The sequence below is a fragment of the Nanorana parkeri genome, unplaced genomic scaffold (assembly GCF_000935625.1).
Source record: "Nanorana parkeri isolate BGI_ZX_2015 unplaced genomic scaffold, ASM93562v1 scaffold241, whole genome shotgun sequence".
NCBI classification, from domain to species: Eukaryota; Metazoa; Chordata; class Amphibia; order Anura; family Dicroglossidae; genus Nanorana; species Nanorana parkeri.
Window position 1 is genome coordinate 1,511,400 of NW_017306509.1, and position 18,711 is coordinate 1,530,110.

An 18,711-nucleotide genomic window follows, 5' to 3' on the forward strand; every position below is an offset into this window, starting at 1 on the left:
CCTAAAATGTCTGTGACCCATAACCCAGCTGTAACTTTAATCCTGACCCCAACACTTAAGCTAACCCAACCCTTAAAGTACATCTAAAATCAAGAACATAACAGTCCTTAGATGTAGTGGCTGCATTATGCTTCGTTTTAACGGCTAAGTACATTTTCTGGAAGTACAATAAAAACACCCATAGATCATGTTAGAAACATATAAATCGTGTCTTTGTAACTCACTGTGGACTGACAGCTCAAACAATGTTACCAGATTCTCAGTTATGTCCTGTGAACTACAAAGGGATGCCCCTCTATGTAATGAGAGAGATGAGAAGAGTGGGAGGTGTTTGTAGTCTAAATCAGGAGAGCAGCCTAAATTGACAATTCTATTCGTCTATAGATACAGTCTAGTAAATGACTGGAAGTGTGTTACTGGCTGGATCATCTAGTGAAAAAAATAAATCTAATGCACTCACCACATCTAAGCTGCAATATATTATATTTTTGTTTTAAGTTTAGATACACTGTAAATACCCTAACACTTAACTTTAAGCTTTTAGCCAACCCTTAAAGTGTATCTAAAACCATTTTGTTTTCAATTTGTACAAGAGTGTGAAAGGTTAGATCCTCTATCAGGTGTTTATTGCTGTCCGGGTCCTTGCTTTGCAGATTCACTCTCATTATTTGTATTGATGACCATTGTAAACACCACTAAAAGTGAGCATAAATCTGAAATTTGAAAAGTCATCTTGCTCAATGTGTAGGGACTCATATGCATAGAATATTTATTAATGTAGTGCAAAGTACAGTAGGCTTCAGTAAACTGGAATATATAATATTAGTTACCACTGTTTTCACATACCAGTTGGATTTTGCACAGGCCCCTTTTCTTTTGAGGTTAATGGGTTTTCAGTATAACAGGATATGGGCCTTCAATGCAAGTGCCTATGTACACAAGCGCAAAAGAGCAAACAACAAACTTGGAAACAAAGACAGAGACTTGTAGCTGTCATTCAGTCTAGACAGGGAAGAATCGTGAAAATCTAATTCATGTATCCTGTACATGCTTCTAATGGTGCTTGAGAAGAACAGCAGTACTTTCTTACCTTTTACAGAGATATACACATGCTTGTCAGTCATCCCTGCTTGCGTTTTAACACTGTAGATCCAAAACCCTGAATCTCGAGGTAGAATTCTTCCTACTGAAAACTGGGCGATTATCTGCTGATCACTTTCAATTGCAGACGAGGCCTATAAGAGAGGTATCGTCTTTATAAAGCATAATAGAACCTGACTGGTTCCTTGTGCTGCCTCTCTTCCCTTAATCTGAGGTCCTCTTTATACTGCTTCCTTTAAATTTACTGATGTATTAATATTACATAGCTGCATAGATTTGTGATTTTATACCTGCCTGGAGTTTAGTTTTAATGTTAAGGAAAAAATTATTAATAAATAAACAATTATATATATTTTTTAGCTTCCCTATTAATAACTCATACGAACAGCATACTAACAACTGCCCTTCAGCATCTGGTGGATGCTTCAAATGGGGTGCCCAGTAACTCGTCCCTTATGTCCCTAACACCAAACTATTACTAAGTATAAACAGTGTCTAAAACTTAAAGGATAACTGCAAAAAAAGGTGCACTTATCCCTTTTGTCTTGGCCTCTGTTTACATCCTTCTAGCAAAGCTGCTGTGAGCTGGCCATGCCTGTGCAGTAGCCTCCCAAAGATTTCTATGGGACCGTCTACCCAGCATCTCATCCCTTGGGACTCGGCCCCATAGAAATCAATGCGAAGCAACTGTGCAGGTGAAGGCAGTGCAAAAAACTTTGCTGTAATGTTCATTAAGATGCTAATTCATTTATACTAGTCTTTAGTAAGACAACACCATATATAATGATATACACCAATCAAGTATAGATACAATTGTAATTGATTTCTGATGCATTCAGAACTACGATATTTCTATTACTGTTATTGAGCAAACAACGGTTTCCATCTATCTTGTTTCAGCTAAAGGCAAACATTTTAATAGTAAGAAGAAACACTGAAAACTACCTGAAACATAGTGCCGTCTTCTTTAAATAGAACAAAATCTTGTGCCGATGGTGCTGGGTAGCCACTAACTCTGCAAGTAGGCTTAAACTCTATCCCAGAATTCAACTCTAATGTTGTTTCCATTTCTTGTATCTGTGGTGGCATGTAGGGTGGACCTGCAAGATGGAAATCATTCTTGAATCTAGACCCGGGACAGTTATATCAATTAAACTGAATATAAAACAAGCTGTTTGATAATTAAAATGGTATGACCCATACCTGAAGGCTTTGACAGACATGTTTGGTTTTGTTCTTCTGATTCTTATTATATGGAGACTCTACCAAAAACTAATATTTCACATTTGTGTTATTGCTGGCAAACTAATTAGAATGTTGGTATCTTGTTTCTCTTAGAATTTTTAGAGCCTGGATGTCCCCAACAAAATTCCCATATACACCAATTGTCATGGCCAGATGATATTATCACATTCTGTTAAATGATTCTCCATAATGTTAAATAAACTAATAAATGGTCAATGCAACTGTAAGGCCTTTGGTATGGCCTATTGGGACTGGGCAGAAAACCCTTTAACTTTTTCGAGTTTCTCATTGAGACAGGTATCTAATCCAGCCACCAGTTCCCACCTGAAACTGGAACATATGTTTTCGATGGAGGTGACATTTAATGGGAATGATTACTTCTTTAATTTTGATAAGAATCAACTGCCCTGTAAAGATATTATTGGTGATTGTGTTGAAAGCTCAGTTCTATCCCAGTCTGCCAAGGCATTATAATTTAACCAGCACCTATAAATTATAACATCTTGTTTAATGAAAGAATTAGTTCATCCAAAACGTTAAAAGTATATGCGTGTTCATCTATCAGCACTTTGGCTATGAGATTGGCCCAGATCTGGCCATATGTGTGATGGGGTCTGGTTGAGTCTTTCAGTTGGATTTTGTTTTTACATTTTTTATCAGTGAGATTGAGATGATGTGCAAGTTTACCAATCACCTTTCATTGTTCTGCCTCCAGGAAAGTTTAAAGCATATCTAAACCCCAAAACAACGTTTAACACATTGCAGCTTACCAATCCATAGATGAGGTGGTTGCATACTTTTTTTACATGTTATTTTCACCTGGTGATCCTGCAAATAACTTACTTCCTTTCCCTCCAAGTCTATGGGGTCTATTCACTAAGCTGCCATAGGCAGCCGAGTGAATGACCGACCTAAAGCGAAGTGAGCCGAACGCTGTTCGGCTTTTCACATCAGGCTGGTACGGTTGATTTTAGCCGTATATCGGCTGAAATAAGCCGTACATCGGGTGGCTTCGCCTGGCTTCGGGTGGCTTTGCCTGGCTTATTTGCAATAGCCAATAGCAAACTAGCATTGCACCCACCCTCTGCTGCTGTCAATCAGTAGTGGTGGACCTGATGGAGAACTGTAGCAGAGGGCGGGTGCAATGCTAGTTTGCTATTGGCTATTGCAAATTGAAATAGCCAATAGGAATCTAGCAATGCATTCCTATGGCCAAAAATGTGTTTGTTTTTTCTTCTATTCTGACACGGCTCCGTGTCAGAATAAAAAAAAAGAAAAAGCAGTGCTTCTCTCCTTGGCGGCCGGGAGCGGGAGACTCCCGGAGCGTCAGGGAGAGTTAGGCTGTCTGGAGATCAGTGCCCCTGGTTAGCTGGTAACCAGGGACGCTGATCTCTCTGCAAGTGGCCGGAGCCAGCCTTAACATCATGGCTGGCTCCGCCCAGCTGTCAGAAGCAGGCTGGCCAATGGCCAGTCGCTCGGCCAGCTTCAGCTTTCAGCGCGGCTCAGCCGAGCCGAGGCATATGCGTTCGGCTCGGCTGAGCCGCTCGGCCAAGTTCGGGAGCTGTACAGGCTATAGTGAATAGCCCGTACAGCCGCCCTTCGCTTCTACTGAAACGAAGGGGTCCTGGTGCCGAAGCTAGCCGAAGGATCGGCCAAAGCTACGGCTAGATCCTTCGGCTGCTTTGTGAATAAACCCCTATGTTTTGTTTTTTTTAATCTATAGGGAAGCCATGGTTGTCACCTAAGCTGGACTTCAGTAATGCTTGTTCATTTCCATTACATGCTGGATTGATGTAATATGTAATTTACATAATAAATATAAGGATAACTGTGCTTTCTTGTAAGCTCACAGTAAGTGACAAGGACACTGCATTTCTGGCAAGATTAACAGTCATTTTCTGTAATTGCTGAAAAGTTTATTAGCCTGAATAGTGAAAACCAATGCCCCCACCAACATTTAAGGACTGGTAATCTATTATATATTACATTTTTGTTTTTGGTTTACTCTGGTTACTTTCAATGATTGCACTTTGTGTTTTTTTTGCATAAATAGTTAAATGTATTGTTTAGTTTTCATTTGAGTTTTTGTTTGGACTTTATCAAGATTTTGCCTTTGATCTAATTGTTTTTCGTGTTTTTCCACCCTGCCATTACTTTTAAAATTCCCACATAGTATGCTGAGCTATGTACTGTAGTCACGTTCACAATATATATATAAACACTTCATATAACAAGTTCCCATGGTCTGGGATCCTGTGCTATGCTTCTATATATAGTATATAGGTCTAAAACTATTTACTATTTATATATGTTGATGCTAGGTGCTGTAATCGGACATTCATCAAACAAAATGTGTCCCATATTTGTAGCACCGAAGTTTGAAAAAAATGTAACATTTTGTTGTCTTTTTATTTAGGATTGTATTTGCCATAAGATGCATGTGGCCCAGTGTCTAGGGCAACACAGTTAGAGAGGGGCAGCACAAGCTTTAAAATATACGAATTGTAATAGCATTTTCCTAGTTTTGTTTTACTCTTATGTCCACCCCAGAAAAACATGAAACCCTATTTTCTTTTCCCTTGTTTGGTGGTCTGTGCATTTGGAAATTAGTCATAATTAAGGTTAATCTTTAAATTAATAGTTAAAATTACAGTTAAATAGTTAAATATTAACTAAAATATTCACAAGGTGGGTGGTACAAAATGGTAAAAATTGTTAAGAGATGCCAAACACAGCATGATGTCAAACTATAGACTTAGGGGTATTTTAGTAGACTTTAAAGATGAATTCCAGACAAAGAGCAAAATACACATTTAAAATACATACTATATGTGATTGCTGTTTAACCTGCCAAAGCATCTGTGATTTTGTCCATCCAATTCTGAGATTTATATTATCCCAACTAGACAGCTGATCTCTATTCAAGCTAAAGTACAGTTATGTATGTATTCCCTACTCACTTCTATCGATTACAGATAGCATGCGGCTAGGGAAACCATACAGGAGTTTTTACTACAAATGTAAAACTAGACTTTTTTACAGATAGGTCATCTCACTACCCCCAGCCTGTAAACATAAGCATTCAGAGGAGTCTTATCAGCTCTTGCCCTCCTCTCTCCCAGTGTGAGTGCTTCTGCACAGGCTGATATCAAGACAGATTAAGTTACATCAAATGAACTGTGAGCAAACTCTAAAATTACATATGTAATGTAGGTTGCCCATGCCAGCAAGACTTTTTTAGGTACCCCCTGTAACATTTTGTAAATACCTGTTGATCCTGCCAGTATACAGTGACAAGAAAAAGTATGTAAACCCTTAGAATGAACTGTTTTCTGCAGTACTTTTCCAGAAAATGTGATCTGATCCTCATCTAAGTCACAACAATTGACAAACACAATGTGCTTAAAGGAGAACTATGAGATGAGTGATTTCCACTCACCTCATAGTTCTAGCCGACCTGTGACAATGAGACTGTCACAGGTCGGCTCAGTAGATCGGGAGGTGAGCGAACACATACCAGGTTCGCTCACCTCTCGATCCTGTCACGGCTCTCTGCCGTGACAGGGGGAGGGCTGGATTCCCCTCTCCCCGCTCCGATCTGCCAGCGCTGGCTGGCGGAACGGACGGGGGAGGGGGCGGGTACAGCTGGCTCTGCCTCTAGATAGGCAGAGCCAGCTGTCACTCACGCAGCTGGGCGGATCCCGTCATCATCTACGTCGGGATCCGCTCCGGCTGCGGCGTCTCAGTATACCGCAAGCTACAGCGGAACGGACGGGGGAGGGGGCGGGTACAGCTGGCTCTGCCTCTAGATAGGCAGAGCCAGCTGTCACTCACGCAGCTGGGCGGATCCCGTCATCTACGTCGGGATCCGCTCCGGCTGCGGCGTCTCAGTATTCCGCGAGCTGTAGCTCGCGGTATACTGAGCTTAGGGTAACGGGAGGACGCTGGTTTGTGTCCTCCCGTTACCCTAAGGAGAACTATGGGGGAAAACACTGACCCCATAGTTCTCCTTTAAGCTGATAACACACAAACAATTCTAATTTTCCATGTCTCTATTGAACACACTCATTAAACATTCACGGTGCTAGAGGAAAAAGTAAGTAAACCCTTTGAGTTAATAGCTGGTCGAACCTCCTTTGGCAGCAATGACTTCAAGCAAACCCTTTGGGTAGCTCTTGATCAGACCTGCACAACATTCAGAAGGAATTTTTGACCATTCCTCTTTACAAAAATGCTTCAGGTCAGACACCCGGGTAGGCTCTCTTGAGGTCATTCCACAGCATCTCTATGTGGTTAAGGTCTGGGCTCTGATTGGGCAATTCCAAAAGGCGCATTTTCTTTTTCTGAAGCCAGTCTGTGGTAGATTTACTTCCATGCTTAGGGTCATTGTCCTGCTGCATCACCCAACTTCTATTAAGCTTCTACTAAGCTTCAGTTGGCAGATATCAACCCTGGCATCCTGTAGCATATTTTGGTAAATTTGAGAATTCATTTTCCCCTCGATGAGGACGAGTGGTCCAGGCCCCGAGGCAGCGAAACAAAGCCAAAATGATGATGTTCTCTCCACCATATGTCATCGTTGGGATGATGTTTAGATGTTGATAAGCTGTGCCCTTTTTGCAACATACAAAGTGCTGAGTATTAGGGATGCACCGAGATCGGCATTGGTACTCGAAAAAAAACACTACATGTTAAATTAATGAATTACTATTTGCCCGAATATACGAAAAATGTGTTCAGGCACATAATAATTTGTTTGAGAATGTGCGGAGGAAAGGGAAGCACTCAGTACAGAGGCTTCCCATTCATTCAGAAACTGATGATAGTAAAATATTTTACTATCACCAGTTTATGAATGGGGAGGAGCCTCTGTAGTGAGTGCTATTCCCCATTCAGAAATTCATGAATGAACAGGAAGTGATGTAAATTCATAATGGTGGACACATAGTACTATGTGTCCCCCAGTTATTTACAAGCATTGGATGTTGATCAGATGATCACTTCAGTGTTTGTTCCGCACACACAGAGGATCGGTAAATGTCACTGATATTTATCGATCCTCTGCTCGGCTACACACACAGCCGCTGTCATCCTGAAACTGACAGGATGACAGCGGCTGCTCTCTCTTCCCCGCTCAGCCATCCTGAAACCTGCGCCTTCTCTCCTCCCTGCTCGTCCATCCTGACAGCAGGCAGCGCTCCCTCCTGCGCCCGCGTCCCCCCCGCAAGCACCTCCACCCCATCTTTGAATCTTACTTCGGCAGTGTGAGCAGTAAACTCAGGTATAAAAGTATCAGCTGTAATTCAGCATACCACAACATCAATACATCAAGGTCTCCAACAACCTAATATCTTTATAACCATCTGCTATGGTAACATGCACATATCAGTAGGCCATAGTTCTGACTTCACTATTAGATAATAGATATGCTTGTTCCCAGTCAGAAACTCACAACTAATCAAGACAAAAACATTTGCCGTAGCAGGTCAGCAATGGCAGCCTCCATTTTTCTCTCAGTACAGGTAGTGTGATAACAAAAATGTACTGTATGTTTAGCAGGACATCTATGAATAGATCTTTTGGAAGCCTCATTACTAAAAATCAAAGAATTGTCCATATGTACAATAATGGTAAAAGTCAAGGCTTTACTGAAACATCTATCAGAAACACTATAGCCAAATCACTTTATAAACTATGCACTGTCAGATAATTTCCTGAAAATGTCAGTTTGCTGTAGAAATTGGCTAAGGCTCCACAAATGCACAATATAAAAATATTATATCAATGAGTGTCCTGCTGCCACCAATATATAACAATACAGTGTTACCTTGCTTTACCTTCGTTTTCACAGCGAAGCCCTTTCCACCCTTGAGGACAAATGCAACCTTTGAACCTGTCACAGGTTCCTCTGGCACAAAGGCACTTCATCTTACAGTCAGGTCCATAGAAACCCTCTGGACAAGCTGAAATAGATGTAGGTAATGTCTACATTACTACAAAGCATACTTAAATGGAAATACTGTCCAACACTAGCTGCTTAAAGGAACAATGTGTGCAATTAAAAAATAGATATTAAATCTCCTAAACGGAAAAAAGATAACATTTCAAATGTAATTATTAACTGACCAGTTGTTACAAGTTATTTGTTTAAATATGTAAACTTTCTACATACTGTATGTTAAGATAGATGGAAGGAAGGAAGAAAGAAAGCTAAAAGAAGGAAACAAATTGAGGAATTCCTTAAACAATACTGGTGGTATGTGAGATGAATTTCTAATCCTCACTACTTAGACTTTTTATCTAGTGGTGATGTAGACAAAGTGCTGGAACAAAAGCAAAGAAAAGAAACAGCTAGAAACTGACAGCTGTTTGTAGTTGCAAAAAAAGTTTGCATTAGGGTTATGGAGTAATTTATACGAAGGCTCTGAGACTTGAACTGCTGAAAAAGACTGGGGAATGAATGAGGACAGAGCGATCAGTTAAAAAACAATTATGTTAAAAGTGAAAAAACAATTATGTTAAAAGTTCCCTGACAACCTATATCCCCAGTCCTAGTCCACGTAGGGAAAAAAAACCTACAAATATTGGTTTTAAGTGCATTAATTTAATCCTAAAAATATGTAAAACAACATACAGTAGATAATGCTACTTAAACCACAGAGGCCAATTCAATGCCTTCATTGAGATCCCCTGGAGTTAGACTGTTCAACGAATAGATCCAGAAAGCCTCTCTGTTACAAAGTTTCTTAAACCTGGTACCTTCATCACTCATCATTGGAATCCCTTCAATACAAAAAATGTTTAGCTCTTCAGGATTTGAGCTATGTTTTTCCAAAAAATGTCTGGGTAATGAATGATCATCTTTTTTTATTGAGAATATTCCTTTTATGTTCCCCCAAATGGATTCTTAAGGTTCTTGAAGTGCGGCCTGTATACAGTTTTCCACAAGGGCAAATAATACTGTAAACCACATATTGTGAGCCACATTTAAAGAATTGTTTAATTGAAAACATAGTGCCATTGGAACTACCAACTTGCCTCTTTATATGCCACATAAAGGGACAACCCCCACAGTTAGGTGAGCTGCATCTGTAATTGCCAGTTTGCCTAAATAGCCCTTTTCCTTTGTTAGTTTCCCTGGCTGACTTCACCCTGCTGGGTGCTATCATACTTCAATGATCTTTTGTTTTTTTATAAAAAATCTTTGGGGCATTTGGGAGAGATACAGATAAGATGGGATCTTCCTTAAGAATCCTCCAATGTTTTTTTTTTCCTTTTTGAAATTCCAAAGGCACCTTCATTATACTGCGTACAAAAGCTTAGGCTCCAGCGCTCTTTTGGTTTCCAGTGCACAAAAATTTTTTTATCCACAGGAACTAGATGTTTATGGTATGTCTCGTCAATGTGGGCCCTTTTATAGCCTTTGTCCAAGAACTTTTTCTCAGTGTCTACCCTTGACTCAAATAATCCGTATCTAAAGTCCTTCTAAGACGATCAAACTGACCCATTTTCTCCCTTTACACTTGTGCATAGATTGTGACGTGTGAGATGGCTACGTCACGCACTGGGGCGGAGTTGGAGGTGACGGTTCTGATTTGCTAAGTGTGTCCCCTTGGTAACCGGAGCGCTGTGTTCCGATTGGTCAGGGACCCATATGCTGCAACAGATATTGGTGCACAAACATGCTCTGATGTAGGGGGCATGGCCCCAAAAACACGTTCAGCATTCAGTATACAGCAGTCGGAATTTTATTTTTACAACTGTTTGCCAGTGTTTTTCACCGAAAAACACTGGCAAAGGCCCCCTTTTCTCCACTCTGTGTCGAATGTTTGTACATTATTTTTTGATGAGAGAGTGAATATATTATGCGTGCATGGCCAGCCACCACCTAGTCTCCATAAAATATGTTAGACTAGGTATGCACTGCCAGATAGGTGGCGCTGTGTATATTCAAGTCTTTATATGTCACTATAGCTAAAGCTATACCATTTTACAATGCTCTGCAAAATTAAAAATGTTTAAAAAGTAATAAAAAGTACACATGTGGTAACCAACTAGAATCCACCTTTTACCAAGTACAATACACTGAAATGTATATGATGTTGGAGGATAGACTTTGCATACCAGCAGTGTTCTATGTATTGCTCAGTAAAATAAGTTTGAACATTTATTACCTAAAACCAAATCCCTCTGTCCCTCTTTTCCCTTCAGATGTCCCTCTTTTTGGTTTGATGTACTGTACATATCTCATTAAAAAATATATTATACTATCTGTCTCTAGTACCCTAACATCAACAATCATCTCTGAATTAGTGCTGACACTGTTCTTCCTTTTGGAGGGTGGCTACTTTTGTTCCCCATGGTCTCTGTGAGTTGTCAAGTAGCCACCACTCCAAGCTCACTGCCGTGATGGACAACATTCTTAATACAAATGTTTTTGAAACCCAGGAGCTGAATTTATTTCTTAAACCCTTTGTGCCACTCCTTTCCCTTGTGTGTAGAAAACTAAACATTGATAGATTGTAGTCCATCACAGGAGCAAGCTTGGAGCGGTGACTACTTTACAGCACACACAGGGACCATGGGGAACAGAAGTAGCCACCCTCCAGAAGGAAGGACAGTGTGAGGACCAATTCAGAGATGATTTGAGGATCTACAGCTGAGTGATACACAAATAAGGTCCAGTTATGTTAATAGTTAAGGTACTTGAATATATTTTTAAGATTTAAATCCTGAGTTTAGTGTCATTTTAACCTTTTATCGAACTTCTAAGTTATTGCATTTGGTTATTTTAAGGCCATTATAAAGGAAAATAAATGGTGGAAAAGAAACACTTCACGCATCACTGGAGGCATAGTAGAGGGTGTTTCCTTTGCTTATATAGGCAGTACTATATGGCATCCCTCTTTCTTGTCACAGAAAGTGTATGCACGGTTGTGGCCACAAATAAAAGTCACTTTGTCTTTCCTGGGCCCTAGTGAATTATTGGTAACTTTGGTTTGGTTTTTTTAGCATAGCTGTTTATTAGAAAATGAGTAATTGACAAAGTAATGAAGGCAATTAGTCATACAATTGCAGTAAAGAATCAATGTATCATGGGTATCATATGTACAAATACTGTATGTAGACATTGCAGAGTAAAGAGAGAGGAGATAGAGTATGCACAAGTACAGCACGGTGCCAATGTTTTAGGCAGTTGTGAAAAAATGCTGTGAAGTAAGAATGCTTTCAGAAATAAAAGTCTTAATAGTTTATTTTTATCAATTAACAAAATAGAAAGTAAATGAGCAGAAGAGAAATCCAAGTCTAATCAATATTTGGTGTGACCACCCTTTGCCTTCAAAACAGCATCAATTCTTCTAGGTACACTTGCACACAGTTTTGAAGGAACTCGGCAGGTAGGTTGTTCCAAACATCTTGGAGAACTAACCACAGAGGAAAGGTCAAGTACAGAAGAACAGGTGGAACAAGAGATTAGGTGACTGTGTATTTATATATTCTACCTTCATTACACATAAGTCCTTTCCAGCCAGTAGCACAGGAACAGCCATATGGGTCCACTAGGCAGAACATATTCCCTCTGCATGTCTCTTTTTCTCCACAAGTTTCTCTGCAGGTTGTGCCAAATCTGTGTTCAGCACATGCTGCAAAAGAGGAATTAACACACTTTCAGGGCTGATTTATGATATTTTGATAATGTGCATGTGAAAGTAGGCATCAGTTGTTGTGTTCAGCTGTGGTGTATGGTCAATGCACATGCACTGTGTGTTTTTAACAAAGAAGATAAGCTATTACTTACCCACTTAACAAAGAAGATAAGCTATTACTTACCCATTTCACATGTTGTTCCCATGAAGCCTGGAGGGCAGATACATTCCCCTGTGTCATCATGGCAGACTCCACCATTATGGCAACTGGGGCATGTTCTATTACATTGTGGTCCCCACTTTTGTGCTTTGCATCCTGTGAGGAAAAATAAGATACCCAAAACATAATTTCTTATACATAGGAGAATAGAACAAGTACAGCATCACTATACGTTTATAGTGCTAGTTCCATTTGTGTTCTTGCTGTTCACTTATCAATGTACACAAAGCTTTTTGTTACTTCAAAGAGTACTAGAAAACAATGACAATAAAGAACTTTCATTTCCAATTAAAAGTTGCTAGCACCCAAGTAAAAGAAATTAATCAGTATAATAAATGTAAATAAATATGCTGTGCTATTCAATATACATTTTTGCAATAAATTATATTAAAACAAAAATTTAATATAACTAATTATTCAGATCTAAAACTATAAATACACTAATATATATTTGTGCAAATGTCCAAAGCTATACTTCCTTCCAATCTTGTGCAAAATTCAAAGTGCTATGCAGATCAGTTCTGTGATCCACCTCCAATACAGTGCATGAAAAGTGCAAAATTCTGTGTGCTTATAAACACCCCAGGTGGACAATTTGCATAACTGATGGGGTGGTAGGGGTGTGTCCATTGCCTGATCACATTGTGCTAGAAGGTGCACCTCTTTCTCGTCTCAGAAAGTTAGAAGGCACTCTATGTTATAAAAGGTCAAATTGGGCATTTCCCTTTAGATTAGAATATATACACTTTAAATATTGTGAAGGTTGTAGCCCAGGGGTGGGCAACTCTGGCCCTCCAGCTGTTGTGTAACTACAAGTCCCAAGAGGCATTGCAAGACTGACAGTTATAGGCATGATTCCCAGAGGCAGAGCCATGTTGGGATTTGTAGTTAAAGCACAACAGTGTTGTCGGAGTTGCCCACCTCTGTAGTAGCCCATAGAATAACACTTCTCTTAATCTAGTAATGTGACTTTACAAGGACAAACCTTGAGCTCTCATCCTCTTCATAGCAATGCTCAAGGGAGAGCATCATTAAAATCGTCAGGGACTACTAAGCAACCAGCAAAATCAGGGTCATGTGTCAGTCAGCAGGGACCAGGGTAGTTATAAAAGTGACCTGCGGTTTTACTGTGGTGTTTGTTCTGTTTTCTTCTAGATCAACATTATTCAGATTTATATGGAAGAGGTTGAACGGGCCATTTCAACCAAGATTTAATATGTTACTGTGTACTTGTATATGTAGGGCAGTTTTCACGGCCGGTTGACATTACAGTGAATGCTTCCTCATGTTGTGCACTTCAATATGATTGATATTATTTATAACTAACTAGGGTTATAAAAATGTAATTTCAAAGATCCATACTTTTGATATTCATGCCCTTTTGACAGGCGAGCAATAATGTATTACCCATATAACACTGAACTTACGTCTGACAATAAGCCTGGTGATAGCGGTGTTAAAATGGTTGCCTCCAATGTAACGCACCAGGTACACACTTGCATCATTGGGCTCAACATTCATTATAGTGTGCTCTAGCAGTGGTGGCACTTCATGCTTTGGCACAGAGTGAAAGAAGGAATCTGGAATACATAATACAGGGATAGTCCAGGTAATACACAGACATACAGTATGTTTTCATTTAATAGCGATACACATGGCACTGAAGAACTTATCGTGCAACTAAAGCTAAACTTTTTTTTCTTTTTTAGTTTTGTAAAGAGCAGAGAGGGATTAGAACACCTGTCAGGTTATTATTGCTGTCTGGGTTAGAGATATGCAACCTTTCTATTTATGCTGGTGACTGTTATCACTGAAAGTGAAAAGAAATCCTGAATTTTAGGTTGTTACCAGAACAGGAACATCTTCCATTTGGGACACTAGTTCTGGGGGCTCTACTGACCACCATGGGTTTCCCGTTCTTTGGATGGAGTTCCTCTTATTTCCTGTTGCATGGAATTCCTCTTCCTTCCTCAGTCCCTGTCCTCTTACTTCCTGTGGCTGTTGCGGGTAGGTAATGAGGGGAAATCTCCCCATTAGGACATAGATGACTAAAAAAATTAATTCAAATCTAAACAAAAAGTTTTGCTTTCAGTTCTGACTTAATAGTAAACCCAATCTCTAAAATGGTCCCCTACAGGTCTGGATATACAACTGAATGTTGGTCTATTGCCCTCAGTCAGACTAAATGGGAAAACAATGAGAAAACCTGCATCTCACTATTCCTCCAAGATGTAAAGATAGGTGAGCAGCACTCCAAAGTGCAAGAAAATATTGTTCATTGCAAATAATGGCACATAGGTCAAAACTGCCATTCTTTCGGGGCCGCGCAGGGTGCCTTTCTTAAAGCGACACAGTGACACTATTCCTCCAGACATATAGTACCCTTGGCAAGCATTTCACCAAAGATGAAAGCATGACTGTAGCAAACCTAAGGTCAGTGCTGAGGATGACTGACATTTTACCTCAAGCCTTCTTGGAAAAGCAGAAATAAGGTTTTGGGAGTATTCTGTACACAATGTGTATACTGAATATCTACAGTGTAGCCATGGTTACCATTGATAATGCCAGTTTTAAAAAACTACAGACTGAAATGGTGAAGTAGTTTGTAAAAACGTTCAGGGAATGTATGAAAACTAGAGAAGATAGAACCTGGAGCAGTTGCCTATAGTAACAGCTTCTATTTCAGTTTGTTCCATTGTTTTGAAAATGTAAGAGAGAAGCTGATTGGATGTCATGGGCAACTGCTCCAGACTCTGTCTGCTCCAGTTTTGATGAATTCCCCCCATTAAGTTACAAATTGGCTTGTGTGGCAAGTGTATAAGGGTCCGTTCACATCACTAAAGGTGGCCATGCACTAGTAGATTTTCAGTTGAAAACTTTCGTTTCTGCCACGAACCCTCGTTTGATTATAGCTTGAATACCCCATAAAGCATAGTCAAATGTAGATTTTGGAAATCAAAAGCCATACTAACCAACCAATTTTTTGGCAAACGGCAGAAATCATTTTCTTTTGCGCATGTGATGTGTTCTTGCAGAGATTTTTGATGAACAAAAACCCCACTGATTCATCAATTTTGGTCAGTGGAAAATTTTCCAACCTGACCGATCGAAAAATTTCGATCACAATATCAAAAATGGTGATGTACCATCAAATGTTCAATTTTCGTTCGAAAGACCGTTCGTGTACGATTTCCGAATGAAAATCTTACAGTGCATGGCCACCATTAGTCACGTTGAACTCAAAGCCAGTAGTGATCACTGACAGGTACAGGGCTGATGCTCTAATCCCAATGCATGGCACTGTTTACTTTTTTTTTTATTAGGTTTCTTTTTATGATTGAAATATTTACCCAGACATATTAATGCACTATTTTCATAGCAAAAAGCAAAACGTAGTGGGTTATTCACAAACGGGTGAAGAGTTTGGAGAAGGCAGGAGAAGTGAACAATCTAGGACAAAATAGCTGAACTGGAAAGTGAGCTGAAATGGAGAGTTTTTCCAGTTCAGCTATGTTGTCCTAGATTGTTCACTTCTCCTGTCTTCTCCAAACTCTTCACCCTTTTGTGAATAACCCCCTTTAATGTTCTGGTTTTGCAAATAAAGCCTAGTGACAAGCTTTTTAGCCTGTGTCCAGTGTTCGTTGTATGCTCAAACACGCCCTGTCCTAGGACTTAAAATCTATTTTTTGTAATGTTTTAATAGAAATGTACTAGGGTGACCAGGATGTAATTTAAATGTTGGAATTTTCACTATTGTTATTATTACCATTACTGTGCTATGGTCATGGGAAACGATAACATGTGAGTCCATCCAACAATGATGTTAGTTTTACAGCAAGTTATCCTGGCTCTGAATCTGTGACCATGAGATGAGTCATGTACTCCCTGCGCTGAATTCTCACATATTTAAATCTCTTTATAGTCCTGTGCCCCTGTATGTTACTGATTTGTGCTTGGATATGTCTTAAAATCCTCCCACCCTAGAGCTCTAGGCTTGCATAGCTGAGTGACAACCACATCCCTTCATCACAAGTGTTTTCACATAGACTTGTATTACAAAGAGAGGGATTCTAATTACTGAGAGTGCTGGATCTAACTTTGGTGCCTAGTGAATTTGTATTTTGTCCACCAGGTCCTAAGATTTACACAGCTCTGCTACACAGCACAGCCACGTCTAGCATAGAAAGGAACCTGTTTTTTTTTTCTGTGCTGACATTTTACCTCTACTTACAGGTCCCCATCCCCATTCTGTGACTGAAGTTATAGGAGAAGCAGCACACTGAGAAGCTCATCCTTCTTTCACTGTGCTCTCTGTCAACCAGCGCACCTGGTTGACAGACTGTAGAGCAGACTGCAGTAGGCTTAGCTTAGGTACTTACACCCAGGGCAACCCCTTTAATCAAGGAAGCCTGAGGCTGTCTGCAGTGTGCCTGCCGCCCCCATTCTATCTAGGGCATCCCCGGTTGCGAAGAGCCATGTGGGGAGATGTGTAAGGTCCATACGCATCTCCCCGCCAAGCTCTTAGCAACCTGGGATGCTCTGGATAAAATCCCATCCAGCTCCTGGCAACCAGTGATATCACTGGTTACCAGGAGCTGGATGGGAGGCTGGCTAGACCAGCACCTGTAGAGTTTATCGCCACCCCACCCTCCCGGTGGCAAAAAGGCTAGAGTCACCACCGCTTACACTGCTTGCATTGAAGAATCAGTTTAATTAATTATTACAGTGTATGAATAGACAAAACGTTTTAAAGGATGGAAAGGTTAAAACCATGATTTCTTTTTAGTTGTATGTGTACCATTGGGGAAATTTTCTTTCACTTCATGTTCCGGAGACGCAAAAGGAAGTCAGACATCTCCCAAATTTGGGGGAACTTTACAGTTGAACTTTTAATCTTGGAACAACCCTACACTTTTGGATTTCCTCTCATTTTCTCTCTTGGTGACAACGGTCATCAGGACAGACCAGTGACTCTCCCCAAAGGGGACACTAATAAAGTATTAACTTTTTAATAATCTTCTGTTTATGAGGAAGTGAGTAATAAATTGGACAGAGGAATGGCTGTTGATATAGTATACTTGGACTTTGCAAAAGTGTTTGACACAGTTCCCCACCTGCAGCTAATGTAGAAGTTAAGGTCAGTAGGTATCGAGCATTCCATCTGTAATTGGATAGAAAACTGGCTTAAAGACCGTATTCAGAGAGTGGTGATCAATGATTCATACTCTGAATGGTTCCCCAGTGTTGGGCCCCTTACTGTTTCATCTATTTATAAATGACATAGAATTGGGGATTAAAAGTATTATTTCGGTGTTTGCAGATGACACCAAGTTATGTAGTGGAATACAGTCCTTACAGGATGTCTCCAACCTACAAGCAGATACAATGCACTGTGTGATTGGGCATCTATTTGGCCAATGAAGGGGGAGTATGTTTGGGGGAGTCATTGATGCAGAAAGATCTGGGTGTTCTGGTAGCTCATAGACTCAATAATAGCATGCAATGTCAACCAAGCAAAATACTTTCTTGTATTAAAAGGGGTCTAGACTCCAGAGATGGAGACATAATCCTGCCCCTGTACAAAGCATTAGTAAGACCTCATCTGGAATATGCAGTTCGGTTTTGGGCACCAGTTTACAAAAAGGATATTGTGGAACTGGAGAAAGTGCAGAGAAGGGCGACTAAACTCATAAGAGGCATGGAGGAGCTCAGCTATGAGGAAAGATTAACTGACCTGAATTTGTTCTCTCTGGAGAAGAGGAGATTAAGGGGGGACATGATCACCATGTATAAATACATAAAGGGTCCACATAGAGAGCTTGGTGCCAAATTATTCACGTTAAGGTCACTGCAAAGGACAAGGGGCCACTCTTTGTGTCTGGAGGAAAAGAGGTATAAAGGATAATTAAAGCCTCTGTTTTTTGCATAGATCTACTGCTAGCAAGCAGTAGATCTATGCAAAAAGTGTAAAAAAAAACAACAAAAAACGCTTTAACAGAGGTTAATACTCACCTGTGTCTTCCCTGCATGCTCCTGTCTGAATGTACTGCTAAATACACAGAATATTACTGGATATTGAGTTATAGGTATTGACTTATAGGTATATTAAGCACCAGAGATTGTTGATTCAGGGAATATCCGATTGCCTTATGGGATCAGGAAATAATTTTTTTCCCCTGTTGGAGCAAATTGAACCATACTTTATAGGGTTTTTTTTGCCTTCCTCTGGATCAACAGGGGCTAATTGTGGGCACAGCGTTCTGTTTTAGGCTTTTCTTCTTTTTTTTTCTTCTCTCTGTAGGTTGAACTCGATGGACTTATGTGTTTTTTTCAACCTGACTAACTATGTAACTATGTGACTTAAAAGACAGATAGAGCTTTATTTTGGTGGTTTCATTTTTTACTGTATAATGAAAAAAGTATTGGGGGAAAAAAAAATGTTTTCCCTATGTTATGTTATAAAACATATATTATTACCCAATTTTTTGGTAAAATCTA

The 18,711-nt window shown here is 39.9% G+C and overlaps 1 protein-coding gene across 2 annotated transcripts in view; it reads right to left on the bottom strand.

Annotated features, from left to right (window-relative positions):
- TEK (TEK receptor tyrosine kinase) overlaps positions 1-18,711 on the bottom strand; it is a 71,883-nt gene that overhangs the window by 20,376 nt on the left and 32,796 nt on the right. For both annotated transcript variants that reach the window (XM_018556532.1, XM_018556531.1), the window contains exons 4-9: positions 13,641-13,793; positions 12,178-12,309; positions 11,850-11,990; positions 8,184-8,309; positions 2,047-2,201; positions 1,091-1,235 (exon numbers count right to left, since the gene is read on the bottom strand). In XM_018556532.1, coding sequence (XP_018412034.1) covers positions 1,091-1,235; positions 2,047-2,201; positions 8,184-8,309; positions 11,850-11,990; positions 12,178-12,309; positions 13,641-13,793 — 852 coding nt within the window. The remainder of the gene's footprint in view (positions 1-1,090; positions 1,236-2,046; positions 2,202-8,183; positions 8,310-11,849; positions 11,991-12,177; positions 12,310-13,640; positions 13,794-18,711) is intronic.